The sequence below is a fragment of the Podarcis erhardii genome, assembly GCF_964252035.2.
Source record: "Podarcis erhardii genome assembly, chromosome: 3".
Lineage (NCBI taxonomy): Eukaryota > Metazoa > Chordata > Lepidosauria > Squamata > Lacertidae > Podarcis > Podarcis erhardii.
In genome coordinates, this window is record NC_138507.1 from 8516270 (window position 1) to 8532766 (window position 16497).

General features: G+C 42.1%; 1 protein-coding gene across 2 annotated transcripts; it reads left to right on the forward strand.

Annotated features, from left to right (window-relative positions):
• Positions 1 to 27: 27 nt before the first annotated feature.
• MRPS31 (mitochondrial ribosomal protein S31) lies at positions 28 to 16211 on the forward strand (the record flags this gene model as incomplete). Of its 2 annotated transcripts, none has more annotated exons than XM_081855621.1 (7): positions 28 to 377; positions 2652 to 2948; positions 4570 to 4728; positions 10627 to 10761; positions 12255 to 12328; positions 14162 to 14305; positions 15848 to 16211. In XM_081855621.1, the coding sequence occupies 7 exons, from the start codon at positions 28 to 30 to the stop codon at positions 16105 to 16107; spliced, it is 1419 nt and encodes a 472-aa protein (XP_081711747.1). In that variant the 3' UTR covers positions 16108 to 16211. The 2 variants fall into 2 exon arrangements, with proteins under 2 accessions (XP_081711747.1, XP_081711748.1); XM_081855622.1 differs by having other exon boundaries at positions 4573 to 4728.
• Between the last annotated feature and the right edge of the window lie 286 nt (positions 16212 to 16497).

Sequence of the window (16497 nt, forward strand, 5' to 3'; positions counted from 1 at the left end):
GATTCCTTGGAAGGCGTACCAGCCAAAATGCCCACTTTTGCCCATTTCGGGGAAACGGAAAAAAACAACGCTGCCCAAAAGTCCCCTCGGGCGGCGGAGTCGGCGGGGTGCTCATTTAAGCGACGGAACCAAACACCCGCGCTTGCGCGTTCTGGCCGGACGGATGAGAGCGTGGCGACGCTTCACACCGGAAGTGCCTTAGAATGCGGGACGGTTAACGGGAACGGACCGGAAGTGGTGACGGGGAAGCGGGCTGCTCCGTCGACCTCCTCGTTTCTGTGGGGAACAATGTGGCGGAGGAGCGTCCTCCTTCCCGGGAGCTTCTGTGCCGGCCTTCGCCCGGGGGCCCGGCTGCAGAGGGCCGTGCCTTGGGGCAGGTACGGCTGCGGAGGGTGGGAAGGCGACTCCCCGCCCGGGGAGGCTGAGACTCCGCGCTCCTCTGCCAAGGACACCCAAATTTCTCCCTCAGGATATGTGCAGGGTCTCCTGACCCTCGGGGGCGGGGTGGGCAGCGCACAGAAATTGGAGGAGGGAGGAAAGCCCTGTTTAGGGAAGCTTTGAATATTGTATTTTAATATTTTTTAATATTTTGCTGGAAGCGCCCCAGAGTGACTGGGGAAACCCTGCCAGATGGGTGGGGTATTATTATTATTATTATTATTATTATTATTATTATTATTATTATTATACTAGGGCACCGTTTCCCAAACTCGGTTCTCCCATCTGCTTTGGACTACAGTTCCCATCATCCCTGGTACTGTAGTGATCGTGGGATTTGTATTTTTTTTATATATAGAATATTTATTAAAGTTTTCGAAAATAATACAATGTAAAAATAAAAAGAAAAATAAATAACAAAAATAAAAAACATTTAAAAAACAAATACAATTTCCATTGCTTATTTTCTTTTAACTTATTTTCCAGACCTCCTCATACCTCCCTTTCTTGTATTCCAATTCAAATTGTTAGTTCAGCAAATCCTCACCATTAGTTTTTGCTTGTTTCTAAACCTCTTTTTTTCCCCATATCTCTTAAGCATTACAGCATGAAACCACTTAATTTCTGTCCAACATCATTCTAACATTAATTTTACAATATTTCTGCAAGTAGTCTTTAAATTTCTTCCAGTCTTGTGATCGTGGGATTTGTAGTCCAGCAACAGCTGGAGATCCAAGTTTGGGAAACACTGTACAGTACTCCTTCTGGTAGTGATAAAGCGGGATATCAAATCCAAACTCTTCTTCTACTACTACTAGTGGAGAAGGTCTTGCACTGCCTTCCACTACTACAGTGGTGCCTCGGGTTACATACGCTTCAGGTTACATACGCTTCAGGTTACAGACTCCGCTAACCCAGAAATAGTACCTTGGGTTAAGAACTTTGCTTTGGGATGAGAACAGAAATCGTGCTCTGGGATCGCGTCAGCTGCAGGAGGCCTCATTAGCTAAAGTGGTACTTCAGGTTAAGAACAGTTTCAGGTTAAGAACGGACCGCCGGAATGAATTAAGTACTTAACCTGAGGTACCACTGTAAAGCATTCAGATACATGTCTCCCCCAGCTTCATACTTTCGGTGAGGGAAATGCAGCAAACATGCCCACCACTGTAAAATGTCTGGTGGTCTTCAGAGAGTTAGGTAAAGGGACTCCTGACCATTAGGACCAGTCGTGACTGACTTGGGGGTTGCGGCGCTCATCTCGCTTTATTGGCCGAGGGAGCTTTTGGGTCATGTGGCCAGCATGACTAAGCCGCTTCTGGCGAACCAGAGCAGCGCACGGAAACGCCATTTACCTTCCCGCTAGAGTGGTACCTATCTATCTACTTGCACTTTGATGTGCTTTCAAACTGCTAGGTTGGCAGGAGCAGGGACTGAGCAATGGGAGCTCACCCCATCGCGGGAATTTGAACCACCGACCTTCTGATCGGCAAGTCCTAGGCTCTGTGGTTTAACCCACAGCTCCACCCGCGTCCCAATAATAATAATAATAATGATGATGATGATGATGATGATGATGATGATGTTGTTGTTGTACAAGGGCAGTGTTTCCCAAACTCGAGTCTCCATCTGCTTTGGACTACAGTTCACATCATCCCTGGTACTGCCAGATAGTGATCGTGGGATTTGTAGTCCAGCTACAGCTGGAGATCCAAGTTTGGGAAACGCTGTACAGTACTCCTTCAGGTAGTAATAATGCGGGATATCAAATCCAAACTCCTCTTCTTCTACTACTAGTGGAGAAGGTCTTGCACTGCCTTCCACTACTAATGTGTTGGATTGGTTGAATCTGGGCCTCAAGCACTGCAGTCTTGTTGTACGTGGTGCTACCATGTCTTCATTTGCCATGGGAATTAGGTTGTACAACAGAATTTCTGAGTGGCCAATATTTTATTTGCCTGTTAATTATGCTGTTTTAAATGTGCGTTCTGCTGTTGACCCGCTTTGTAATGATTTATTTTGAAATATTCAAGATAAAATATTTTAATTTCGTGTTAATTGTGTTGCTTTATATTTGACTTTCTTCAGTAATGTTTTATTCCGTGTTGCTTTATTTGATATTTTAATTTAGGTTGTAAACCCTTTCAGATTAAAAATTTAAAGTGGTATAGAAATGAGTAATAATAATAACCCCCCACTTTCCATATCATTTTTAGTAAGACACACAAGTACTTAGGCACCAGCCCTGTTTTGTGTACCAAAGAAGATGACCCTACTCCTCCAGTCAATATCAAAGATACAGAGACTTCACCAAACCAGGAGAGGAAACAGCAAGCAACCACAAAGAAGAATTTGCTAAATATCATTAGTGAAATGAAAGTAGAAATCAGTACAAAGAAGAAGTTCCAGATGTTGAAAGCCCAGAAGATTAAGGATCAAACAACGAACTTGCCAGAAAATATGGAGAGTACAAGTAGCATGTTCCAGAAAGCTACAGAAGACAAAGCTAAGAGGTAAATCTCTGGATATGCGTGTATCATTCTCTTTGTCCATAAGTATCATGGATTTTGGAAAGTACATTCATTGGGAGGTGTAGCTAAGAATGTTATCAACTCCCAGAGAAAAATATGGAATGCTTGATAAAAGGGCAACAGTAGACATGAGTTTCAGACAGAGTAACTACTTTTGTAAAAGGCTGGGAGGAGGGACCTCCATTTATGCCCCCTTTTTTGGTTTTTCTATAGAAAGTTGTTTCTTTATTGGTCCTAGATAATACATTATGAGCTATCCTCCTTTGTTGTTGTTGTTTAGTTGCTTAGTCATGTCCGACTCTTCGTCTTCTTGATGTCTTCTGCTTCTGTTAGGTCCTTACCACTTTTGTCCTTTATTATGGTAATCTTTGTACGAAATGTTCCTTTCATATCTCCAGTTTTCTTGAACAGATCTCTGGTTCTTCCCATTCTGTTGTTTTCCTCTATTTCTTTGCATTGCTCATTTAAGAAGGCCTTCTTTTCTCTCCTTGCTATTTTTGTAAATCTGCATTCGATTTCCTGTATCTTTCACTTTCTCCCTCGCATTTTCCTTGCCTTCTCTCCCCTGCTATTTGTAAGGCCTCGTTGGACAGCCACTTTGCTTTCTTGCATTTCCTTTTCATTGGGATGGTTTTCGTTGCTGCCTCCTGTATAATGTTACGAGCCTCCATCCATAGTTCTTCAGGCACTTTGTCCAGCAAATCTAAATCCTTAAACCTGTTCCTCGCTTCCACTGTGTATTCATAAGGGATTTGTTTTAGATTGTATCTTACCGGCTTACTATCCTCCTAGATATTGGCAATGCTGGTGTGTGAAAAAGCTAAGAGAGTGGGCTTCTCCCACATTACCTCAGCAGTGCAGAAAGGAGCTATCCCAGTTAATCTCTTCTGTTGTTGGATTCTCAGCATCCATCAACCCCAGGCAGCATAGCCAATAGTCAGGGATGCCAGGTGTTGCAGTCCAACAATATCTGGAAGGTTGCAGGTTCCCTACTCCTGGCCTAGGGGGATCATGTTGATATTTTCATGCAGATAGTTACAAATTTGAGTCCACAAAACATGCTTTCTTCTACTTTATTAGCCGTATAAAAATAGGCGGTATTAGAAAACATGTAGTAATTACACAGTCGCTTGTCTAACTGTCTATTTTCATAGGAATACAATGTGGGAAACAATGAGCAAAGAAAAAATAGCACCTGTTCTTTTAATCTGTTTCGGCCCAGTATACCTGAAGGAGCGTCTCCACCCCCATCGTTCAGCTCGGACACTGAGGTCCAGCTCTGAGGGCCTTCTGGCGGTTCCCTCACTACGAGATGTGAGGTTACAGGGAACCAGACAGAGGGCCTTCTCGGTGGTGGTGCCCGCCCTGTGGAACGCCCTCCCACCAGATGTCAAGGAAATAAACAACTATCTGACTTTTAGAAGACATTTGAAGGGTGTCTCTTTAAGGAAGTTTTTAATATTTGATGTTTTATTCTGTTTTTAATCTGTTGGGAGCTGCCCAGAGTAGCTAGGGAAACCCAGCCAAATGGGTGGGGAATGAATGAATGAATGAATAAATAAATAAATAATTGTTGTTGTTGTTGTTGTTGTTGTTATTCCAGCAGTGAAACACTCAATCCAGAGCTGGTGGCAGCAGCCTCTGCTGTTGCATCGTCCCTCCCTTTTGACAGGAAAAGGACAGTTTCAGAATTGGTTCAACTACTGAAAAAGCAGAAGGAAGTCACTGATGCACGTAAAAGCGAAGAAGTAACTGACATAAGGTTTGCAAACTACATGCTGTTCCCAATAGTATATTGTGATATTTGTCACACTGTTGGTCAAAAAACAAAGTGAAGGAGGTTGCTGATATTTGCTTTGCTTTAAAATGTGCACCCTGCTTTTGGAGATGAAGGACTAGAAGTGGCTTTATATATAGAAATTTTGGTTTTATTATGATGCTTTGAATACGTTAAGGTAAAGGACCCCTGGGTGGTTAAATCCAGTCAAATTTGACTATGGGGAGTAGCGCTCATCTCCACTTTCAGGCCGAGGGAGTTGGTTTGTCCACTGACAGCTTTTCTGGGTCATGTGGCCAGCATGACTAAATCGTTTCTGGCACGACAGTCTACCATGATGAGTGCCAGAGTGCACAAAAATGCTGTTTACCTTCCCGCCGCAGCAGTTCCTATTTATTTACTTGCGCTGGTATGCTTTCAAACTGCTAGGTTGGCAGGAGCTGGGACAAAGCAACAAGCGCTCATTCCATCACGCAGATTTGAACTGCTTACCTTACAATCGGCAAGCCCAAGAGGCTCGGTGGTTTAGACTACACCACCACCTTTGTCCCTAATGCTTTGAATACACAGTAAACATCTTATTTTTTGTTTTATCTGTTCAAGAGAAGCAACATTTAAACACAAATTTATGGAGTAGCTTTGTCAGTGTTTCAAAACCATGGCTGCTTCCTGACTTAAGAGAAACTGTCGCAAGCATGATGTTTGTGAACTGCCATATCACAATCGTGATTTACAGCCCTTAGTTATAAGCAACTCCTACAAGATCTCTTTCCTCCTGACTCCATGTTATCTCCATACTCATGGGGACCACACTTGTGCTATGAAATTTCATTCCATTTCTATTTTTCCAGTTTGATATAATCCCTTTAATAGTGCCTAATCTCCAGAGCCTAGGGCTTGCTACTCTAAAGGTTGGCGGTTCGAATCCCTGTGACGGGGTGAGCTCCCGTTGCTCGGTCCCTGCTCCTGCCAACAGCAGTTTGAAAACACATCAAAGTGCAAGTAGATAAATAGGTACTGCTCTGGCGGGAAGGTAAACGGCGTTTCCGTGCGCTGCTCTGGTTCACCAGAAGCGGCTCAGTCATGCTGGCCACATGACCTGGAAGCTGTACGCCGGCTCCCTCGGCCAATAAAGCGAGATGAGCGCCGCAACCCCAGAGTCGTCCGCGACTGGACCTAATGGTCAGGGGTCCCTTTACCTTTACTTTTAATCTCCAGTTCAGATACTATATATTAGCAGTAAGAACAACAGTGCCTTGTGGCACCTAAAAGGCTAACATAATTTTTAAGCTATGCCTTTGGAAGATATAATAGCAGTGTTTCCTAACTCAATGACATCCCCATATTTTATTAAAATTCTCTTATTTCCCTCCTGTCAGTAATAAGAATGATGCATAAAAAAGGTTTTGTTACTGGGCACTACTGGTTGCTCTTCTCCAAGTTAAATATTTGCCTGTTAGCAAAAACTTTTGGCACTTCTCCATTATAGTTCCCTATCAAATAAAACAGTGGCTGTGTTAATACCCACCAATCCCATTTTAAGTACCAAGTAGGTTAGGTCTATTGCACAACCCTCTTTCATAAGGGTCAGTTACCTTTTCAAATATAAATAAGGGGATCACTGCTGTACCTTCTTAATTATGGGCTCATTCAGAACTTCCTTTTGTGCTACACTTCCCAGGCAGAGGTCTGCACTTAAAAGCCCTGTGTCCGAGCCGTTTGGTTTGGTTTTTGTCCCTGGCTTGCACTTTCCTTAGGAAAACCCATGTTTTACTGCTGAATCAGAGCAAATGGCACTAGGGTTTGCCATTTGCTCTGTTTCAGTGGTAAAATGCAGGTTTTCCCAGGGAAAGTGCTGGGACAAAAAGCAAACGAAAAACACCATTTGGAAAGGGAGCTTTCTGCCAGTAAATCATAGCTAAGCTGTTCTCCGTTTGTAGTACCATGTATTACCAGTGGGTGTCGCTGCTTTACAGAGTCTTCATCCATCAGTTTGTTTTGCAGAACAGGAAGCACTGAATGTTTGCTAAATGGAAATAACAACAGTGCAGAATTTTGAGGAGGAATGAGGTTTCTCTCAGTGAGTGGAAATTATGGCATCATTTTACAAAAACATCAAAGGGTTGAGCTTCATTACAAACAAAATCTAGAATTTAGGAGACACCCTGAATGTCCCAGCCGTCACATTAAAGGTGATAGTTACTATTCCAAGAAATTTATGATCTTTACGATCCAGTTTGACAGATTTAAAGATCTGATGAATCCCACCCCACCCCCCGCAAGCAAGAAATCTGGGTCTTGTCCATGTAACATGTATCTTGTTGACTTCCAGCTCAGAAGTTTAGTCTGTCCACAGAAAGTGAGACATGTTACAAGGCAGTAACATTTTGCTTGGAGGAAAGAAGAAGAGTTTCTTTCAAAGGAGTTTGCTCTTCTTGTTACTATGGCTGCCAAGAAAGATGCACGGATAGCTACATGATGAAGGAAGCAAACTGTACCATCCTTGCCAGGTCAACTTAACTGTGATTTTTTTTTTCCTGATTTGGTCATCACACTGACCACAAGTGATGACAACAACAAGAGTAGAGTCTAGCACTCTTGTTTTTTTCCACAGTCAGAATCTAATGAAATGATTGAATTTCATTTCATTGTTGAGTAAGGAAAACATTCAGACATCATGCTGTGCTGTCCTGGCTTTTGCTGCCATCTAGATATTCAAGTCTGATACTTCTGGAGAAGTATTCTTTCTAAATATTTTCCAAGAACATTTTTGTTTTAAGTCAAATATATTCAAATCAGAGTCTTTTTGTGTGTATATGTTTAGAGTGATGGTGGTTTTCAATCTGCTTACTGTCAGAGATAAAATAATTATTGTGCCTCAACCCATTCTCTTTGCCCAAGTATTTATTTAAATCCTGTATACAGTGGTACCTCGGGTTAAGTACTTCATTCATTCCGGAGGTCCATTCTTAACCTGAAACTGTTCTTAACCTGAAGCACCACTTTAGCTAATGGGGCCTCCTGCTGCCGCCACGCCGCCAGAGCACGATTTCTGTTCTCATCCTGAAGCAAAGTTCTTAACCCGAGGTAATATTTCTGGGTTAGCGGAGTCTGTAACCTGAAGCGTATGTATCCTGAAGCGTCTGTAACCCGAGGTACCACTGTACTTGTCTTATGCTGGCCAATGTTCTAGACAGCTCTTGATCATCATAAACCACCTTAGATCATTGTGATCTTTACACTTTTGCTACAGTCTCACTTGCAGTTGTCTGAACTATGTGTTAAGAGGCAACTGTTCCTTGTCTGTTGAAGATTTGGCCCTTAAATTAGTAGGTATCCCCTTCACCCTCAAAATACCCACTGAAGAGATGCAGTGTGTAGTTTAGCAACCACACGCCAAAGGAAACCCTGCCTCCAAACCCACTTCTCTCTACCTTGTGACCACCTTGGCCTACAAATAGTGACCACCAAGGAGGCATTTTTCAGTCCTTGTCTGCTTACTTTTGGCAGCCATCACAATTAAATCTCCCCTTCATTCTTGATCCTGCCTTGCATTTGTGTGCTACTGTCTGCTGCCAGAGAAAACATGTGTTCTGAGGGAACTAGTAGGATGTTTTACACAGCCACCTATATTTTTGTGCAAGAATTAAGGAAGTGCAGAGCCTCCTATTCCCCCCCCCCATCACTCCTCTAGCACATCCATACACAGAAACCCATTTTACCATTGTGAGATGAGAAAGTAAATGGCTTGAACAGGAGCAACAGAATATTGCACTGAAACTCACAGATCGTGCCGCAGAGCTCATAGCAATAATAATAATAATAATAATAATAATAATAATAATAATAATAATAATTTATTTATACCCTGTCCATCTGGCTGGGTTTCCCCAGCCACTCTGGGCGGCTTCCATCAAAACACTAAAATACAATAACTTATTAAACTTTAAAATCTTCCCTAAATAGGGTTGCCTTTAGATGTCTTCTAAAAGTTTGGTAGTTATTTTTCTCTATGACATCTGGTGGGAGGGCGTTCCACAGGGTGGGTGCCACTACCGAGAAGGCCCTCTGCCTGGTTGCCTGTAACTTGGCTTCTCGCAGCGAGGGAACCGCCAGAAGGCCCTCAGCGCTGGACCTCAGTGTCCAGTCAGAACGATGGAGGTGGAGATGCTCCTTCAGGTTTACTGGACCGAAGCCATTTAGGGCTTTAAAGGTCAGCACCAACACTTTGAATTGTGCTCGGAAACGTACTGGGAGCCAGTGTTTTAGCAAGGTTTTGATATGGTGGTGATAGTGGCAAATGTGGTTCACTTCTCTGCTGCCATTGCAGTCAGCAAGCTGTTGTTGACTGGAAACAACTGGGTGATGAGGGGCCTGTGAACTACCTGAACTGTTTCACCTGGAGGGGAAGTAATTTACAGGTCTTACCAGCCAGCCAGGTGGAGCCTAAGCCTGAGGCACTGCCTGCTTGTCACTCCTGCAGTTTTACTTTTATGACCCTTGAGAATGTGTTGACTAGAGCTTAGGACTAGCTTTGCCATTACATACAGCCTAGATCCCTTTCTATACTCGAGAATTGGCTGTTTCAAAGTGTTCTGTGTGCTGCTTCCTTCACGAGTAGGATGTAAAGCTCTTAATTCTTCTCAGAAGTTGGGAAGTATGTGTATAGTCAAACTGTGTTGATGTAGCTGCACTGGTGAGAGAGTCAGTTTGATTGTATATAGCCAAAGGACTTTACAGTTGATGACAGTGAATAAAAGGAAACTTTCATCTAAAATCATGCATAGCTGCACTGATTATCTGTTGGCATCCATGCTCAATTCAGTGTACAAGATTAAATTAACAAGTTCTGCTAGCAAGGGCTTTTGCTAGTCCAATAAGGCTTTCCCCCTCTCCTCCCCCCTCCCTATGCCACTCCTTGGTTCTGGGGTTTGGGGAGAATCTCCAGAACAAGGCACAGTTGCAGGAAAGGGGGTATTGTTCTGTCTGGCAAGCTTAAATGTTTGTGGTTGTCATAGCCCTATGCTGAATTCTTCCTAATACTGTACACTCTTACTGACCTACAATGCCCTTCAAAGTCTGCAATCTGCATATCTAGGAAACGAATTCTTCCCATGAATGCTCTCTTCCTTCTCCACCTTTTCAGATCTGTTGTTAGAAAACAAAACATCGGGGGGGGGGGGGAGAGCAAGGCTTTCTCTATAGCAGTCCAAACGTTTTAGAAGTCATGCCCTTGTAACAGCTATATGTCTCAGTTGACATGTGGAGGAAATCCATTTTCTAGTTCTAGTAAGATGTTTAGGGAGTGGAGCACCCCGTGACATTGCTGCTTTGGGTTAAGCATTCTACTGCAGGCTAATTATATTGTAGGGATGCGGGTGGCGCTGTGCGTTAAACCACAGAGCTTAGGACTTGCCAATCAGAAGGTTGGCGGTTCGAATCCCCGCGACGGGGTGAGCTCCCGTTGCTCGGTCCCTGCTCCTGCCAACGTAGCAGTTTGAAAGCACCTCAAAGTGCAAGTAGATAAATAGGTACCGCTCCGGCGGGAAGGTAAACGGTGTTTCCGTGCGCTGCTCTGGTTCACCAGAAGCGGCTTAGTCATGCCAGCCACATGACCTGGAAGCTGTACGCCGGCTCCCTCGGCCAATAAAGCGAGATGAGCACCGCAGCCCCAAAGTCGGCCACGACTGGACCTAATTACCTTTACCTAATTATATTGTAAACTGAGAATTATTTTGTTAAACTGGGAAACAGGTGGGAGATACAGGATGTGTGTGGGGTTTTTTAACGTAACCGAATATCACAGGAAGGTAGATAATGTGAAAAGAGTATTGCTGGGCTGTACTGAGCATGTTACTTAACAGATACTGATCTTAATTTCAGCAACATCGTTGCAAACATGAAGATTGGGAGAAATCCACCGGCAAGGGATGCTGCTAGCCCAACCAATCAAATTCGGTTTGATGATGATGGACAAGGTTTTATGCATGAAAGAACACTTGCTGGTAGAATGAGAAGGTACTTCTCCTAGTTTTCCTTGGCATATTCTACTTCCTGATAGAAAGCATCTTTGTTACACTCAAAAGGGGTTATACGGTGATGTTCAAATGCCAGTTGGCACATTCAGTGAAAGATGCTGAATAGGAGGGACTGTGCTGTGTTTGAGATCAGATGACATCCAGAGCATTTAGTCTGAAAGACCTATCCTACAGCCCCACTTGGGTGTTAAGTTCAGCAGAGAGGGGCCTTCTTGGGAGTTCCAATGCCCTAAGAAGTTTAGTTATTTATTTTCAACTGTTTTTATTAATTTTCCAAAAACGTTAAACAAACAAACATACATACATATATCCACTTGGTAACATTATTAAGTGACTTCCTCAAATCCCCTGGGTTGAATTTCATTATATATCCTTTTAACAGTTTTCCAAAATCAATTTTCTCAAAAAATTAGCTTGAACACTTAACATCTTTCATTCTTTCTAATTTAGCTTTAAACATCTTAAATCCTATCCTTACATATTTTAATCCTAAGCCTATCTAATATTTGCAAGCTTTTCCAGTTCAGTTATTTTAACATATTTAACTAAATAGTCTTTAAATTTCGTCCATTCTTCCTGGTACTCCTCCTCCTTCTGGTCCCGGACTCTTCCAGTCAGGTCGGCTAGCTCCGAAAAGTCCATCATCTTCATCTGCCAATCTTCCACTGTTGGTACTTCTTGTGTTTTCCAATTCTTCGCTAACAAAATTCCTGCTGCGGTTGTGCCCTAAGAAGTTTAGGTGTTGTTGACCAGGAGAAAGCATTCTCTGTGGCAGCTCCTCTGTTGTCGAATTCTCTCCCTACAGAGGTACACCTGCCACCTTCATTATATACCTTCCACCATATGATGAATACTTGGCCTTTGACACATGAGACATGTGTTTTGGGGACCCACCCTATTCCTGTGACTAGTTTGCTTTAACTTTATTTCATGCTGAATTTTGGATTGTTGTGAGTTACCCTGGGTCCTGGGCAGGTAATAAAAATATATAATAACAAATTCCTATGTAGTTCTGGGCTCACTACCTCTGAGAAGTGAAGCACTGTTTTGGCCTAAAAACAATTTTATAAACAACTTTTGAAATGTTAGCAGTCTTGGTAAATAACTTTACTTGTATTTGTTTGGAGAGTACAGAGCAATGCAGACCGTTGAATCCTGCCCTCAACCACTGGGAATCTTCTTATTCAACAAGCCCTCTGGTTTTTTGAAGTTTCATCATTCATTGCCTCTATACTTGCAAGTGCATCTTTGTAGTCATAAGGGTTAGGAAATTGTTTTGTTCATTAAGAACAGGAACACAAAGTAGTATAAACCGGCTGTTCAGTAAGTGCATATTCTGGCATCATATTTAGAAACCCACCTCGGTTTGTGCAGTACAGATTCACAGTGCTATCCTCAGTGGAACCCTAGGCAGAACACTATTACACTATTATTGCTATTTTAATAGATTTCCCCCCTATTTTTTTTACCTAGAAAAGGACTGTTTTCAGGGAAAAGACTTGATATTTTTACTCCTGCTTCTGAAACCGAGGATGCACTTCAAACAGGTGAGTTGAAAAACGGTAGGAACAAAAAAGCAAACAAGATAGTTTAATATAACAAAACTCAACCTGTGGCAATACAGTGTTGTCCTAGAGAACTGGCTTGTGTGCTATGTCTCCGTAGCTTAGAAAAGATGAATTTCTTAATGGAATCTGATTCTCAAAGCTGCCTCGCTGTAACACGAATAATTTTGATGCTGGAGAGAATTAATAATTGTGTGTGAATCTTTGTGTGCAGCTCAACCTTTGTGGCGATTTCGTTGGTATGTTTTGGGCGGCCAGCCTAAAGCTTCACATCTATGTGGTACAAAAAGCTGAGTTTGCAGTCCACACTGCACATTCCTGGCTGCAAAGGAAGAATTGGAAGCACCTTTAGAGCATGCGTCCAACGCTTTCCTTTGAAGTTGGGTCACCTGACATAATGATTGACAGGTGATTGTTGGGTGGGTGGTCTTACCCTCATCAAACCCTGGTCCACAGGACATGCAGGAGCTCAGAATCTGGGCCACTAGTTAGCTGTTGTTCACCATCCCGGCTGTACATAATAGAAATAGAGCTCATTGAACTTAATGGACTTTTTACTATTTACTAGATTGTGCCAAAGAAAGCTGCCAATTTTCTTATATTAGTTGCACACAATTAACACAATGTGTATAAAATTTGTCTAGAAGTGCTAAATACTAGTTTTTCCTCCAATCTGAATTAGGGAGAAATATATGATTTATTATGAATCCAAATATTTGATCCTAAGTTGTTGTAAAGGTTTGTTTCTGGGGTTAGATTGGATTTGGGGGGGGGCGGTTCTTGGGGGCCTCTCATCAACCTCCCTCAAGCTCTTTCACACTTTTGAATACATTCAGTTACAGTGGTGCCTCGCAAGACGAAAAGAATCCGTTCCGCGATTCTCTTCGTCTAGCGGTTTTTTCGTCTTGCGAAGCAAGCCCATTGACGGCTTAGTGGATTAGCGCTATTAGCGGTTTAGCAGCTTTTAGCGATCAGCTGTTAAGCGGCTTATCAGCGGATCAGCTGATAAGCGGCTTAGCGGCTTAGGAAAAGGGGGGGAAAGGGGGGAAAACCCACAGGAACTCGCAAGACATTTTCGTCTTGCGAAGCAAGCCCATAGGGAAATTCGTTTTGCGAAGCGCCTCCAAAATGGAAAACCCTTTCGTCTAGCAGGTTTTCCGTCTTGTGAGGCATTCGTCTTGCGGGGCACCACTGTACTTACATGTGGAATTCACAATCCACAAAATCTGTATTACTAGAACTGCCCAATTGTATCCCAACTTTCTTAGAAGAGAGAAGGATGAAATTCCTGATACATTATTTTGTTTCCATGTAATTAAGTCCTTTGACGTTTATGTTGAACTAGATACCGTGGACCTAATTCAGAGAAAATGGGGACCTTTCATTGGGACTGACAACTTTTTCTATATTGTGCTCCTGTTCCATATAATAGTAACAATGATATCAAGCAAACACCCATTCCCTTTCATGCCAAATTCTGAAAATATTGTGATTTCTGTTAATCCAACCAGTCTTGAGGCTAGTAAAGTACAGGCAACTCTGTGTGGAAAATGAAGAGAAAAAGCCATGTGCTGAAAAGGCAACTCCTTGTTTTTAATATTATGACCTGAGAATTAGTTTGTTTTCATAATTCTGGCACTGAATGGGCTTATATTGCAGCAGCACAACGAAGCAGCTATTACAGACTTTTGAAACTGCAGCTCTTCTGGGTTTTGTTAAAGTTAGCAATCCTGATTGTTTTTTGTCATCTCCAGCCAGCAGCAATAGCATGGCAAATGTTGGCTTGTTGGCTTATTTGTTTCCTTTTGTCAACAGTGACACCACCAACACTTTGGGATCTGGAGCTTGCTAAAGAAATTGAAGCTGTCTGTCAGCAAGGACCTCAGAATGGCTTTGAGGAGATGATACAGTGGACTAAGGAGGGGAAACTATGGGAATTTCCAATCAACAACGAAGCTGGTATGTGCCTTGAAAAGTTCTTGGCTTGTCCGGTTTTGCTTTCGTCAGCATTTTCTTCAGAAATTTTGGACTATAACTCTCCATCAGCTTTAGCCAGCACAGGGCTTGGGGAAGTTGTTGTTGAAAATATGTGGAGGGCACCAGGATGGCGAAGGCTGTACTAATTTATAAAAGATGTGAGGAATTGCTCTTGGAAGTTTCATACTAGGTTTTGTTTTGTTTTTATAATCTTTATGGAAAAATATGAAGTATAAAATTATAAGCGTACAAGGCAAAATAAGACATGAAAAGAAGAGAATAAAAAAATAACACCCGTGTAAAAAAACAAAACAAAAACGGTATAAACATTACATGATGGTTATTGTAGTTAACCTAAACTTAACCTAATGCAGTGTTTATGAAAATGAATTCCAAATATCATAACATTTCATGGCAAGTCTATGTTTGTATGCAACTGGTTCATGTGTTGCAAGTTTGTACATATCTTCTATCCATTCCTTGAAGGAAGCTCAAAACACAGTACTTCCAAATGAACACAGTTCACACATCAAGGGATGGCCTATCACAGGAGTGGCCAGCTCCCAAGAAGCTGCGATCTACTCACAAAGTTAAAAACTGGCAGTGAGAAAGTCAAAGTTGTTGAGCTTTATTTAGGAAGGACAGCACTTTTATGGAGGGGTTCAGGTCAAAGTGTTTTTAGGGAGGAGGAAAGCCCTGTTTTTTAGGACTGCAAGGAAAAAAGTTTATTTTTGGGGAACCAGTGGGGGGAGCCAGTGATCTACCACAGATGTCCACAATCTACCTGTTGATCACAATCTACCTGTTGGACGTGCCTGGCCTATCAAATAATAAATACACTTTGCAGTTCAGTCACAAGCGGGGCCATAATCTTATTATAGTTGGTAGAAGCATAGTAAATTTAAATTACCAGGAGCAATGCAGCAGAGCAGTGGTTCGCCTCAAAATACTTTAAAAGCCTTTCGTCCCCCTAACCAGTCGGTTGTTACACTGAATTTTAAAGCTGTTTTGCATTTTAAAAGACTTAAACATCAAGCTGGCTTGTTAAAGTTCAGGAATATCAATTAATATGGATCACTTAAGCTTTTAAGCCATTTAGCGATGCATTTTCTAATTCTGGTGTTTTGCTAAATTGATTTAACGAAACAAAATTCATAGGCATATCATGACTTGGTCAGAGGATCTTTAATTCTTGGTGAAGCAAATTAGTTCTGTGACTGGAATAAATTACATGACTCAATAAAATGGATCGGAGTAGCTCCACTGAAATCAATGGAATTAATGGTAGTCATGACTCAGCCCCATTGATCAGTGAGTTTACTGTAAGTATGGCTAAGTTTGGATCCCACTTTATACATATTTTGCAATTTCAACATTTTCTGGGACAAAATAATGGCGGCAAGGAAGGGGATGGTATATATGGAAGATAAATTCCACTAAATCTCTTCTGTTTTCATTTTCTGGCTAACAGCTTAACTGTTAATTTTGCAGTGATCTGACAGTTATTGTGGTTGACTTTGTTAGGACTTGAAGACGATGCGGAATTTTATGAGCATATATTTCTGGATAAATACTTGGAAGACTTCCCCAAGGAGGAATCGATTCGCCATTTCATGGAACTTGTAACCTGTGGACTTTCCAAAAACCCATACTTAAGCGTTCAAGAAAAGGTAGAACATATAGCATGGTTCCGGAATTACTTCAAGGAAAAGGAAGAGTTGCTGAAGGAAATAGAAGCACATCGGAAGGAAGTTTTGCTTCAAATGGAGAATCAGTCGAAGTGAAAACTTCTCAAAGAAAATGATGCGTTTATGTAAATACATATTGGACAGTTACAGAAGCTGATGTGGAAAATAGATGAACTGATAAAAAAATATTATTAAAACCGCTGGTCATGGCTGTTATTTTAGGAGAAGATGGTGGTCAGCATTTCATCAATACCAAAATTGGGCAACCACTTCGTACCGTATTTTTCGCTCTATAAGACGCACCAGACCACAAGACGCACATAGTTTTTGGAGGAGGAAAACAAGGAAAAAAATATTGTGAATCTCAGAAACCAGAACAGCAAGAGGGATCGCTGCGCAGTGAAAGCAGCAATCCCTCTTGCTCTTCTGGCTTCTGGGATAGCTGCGCAGCCTGCATTCGCTCCATAAGATGCATACACATTTCCC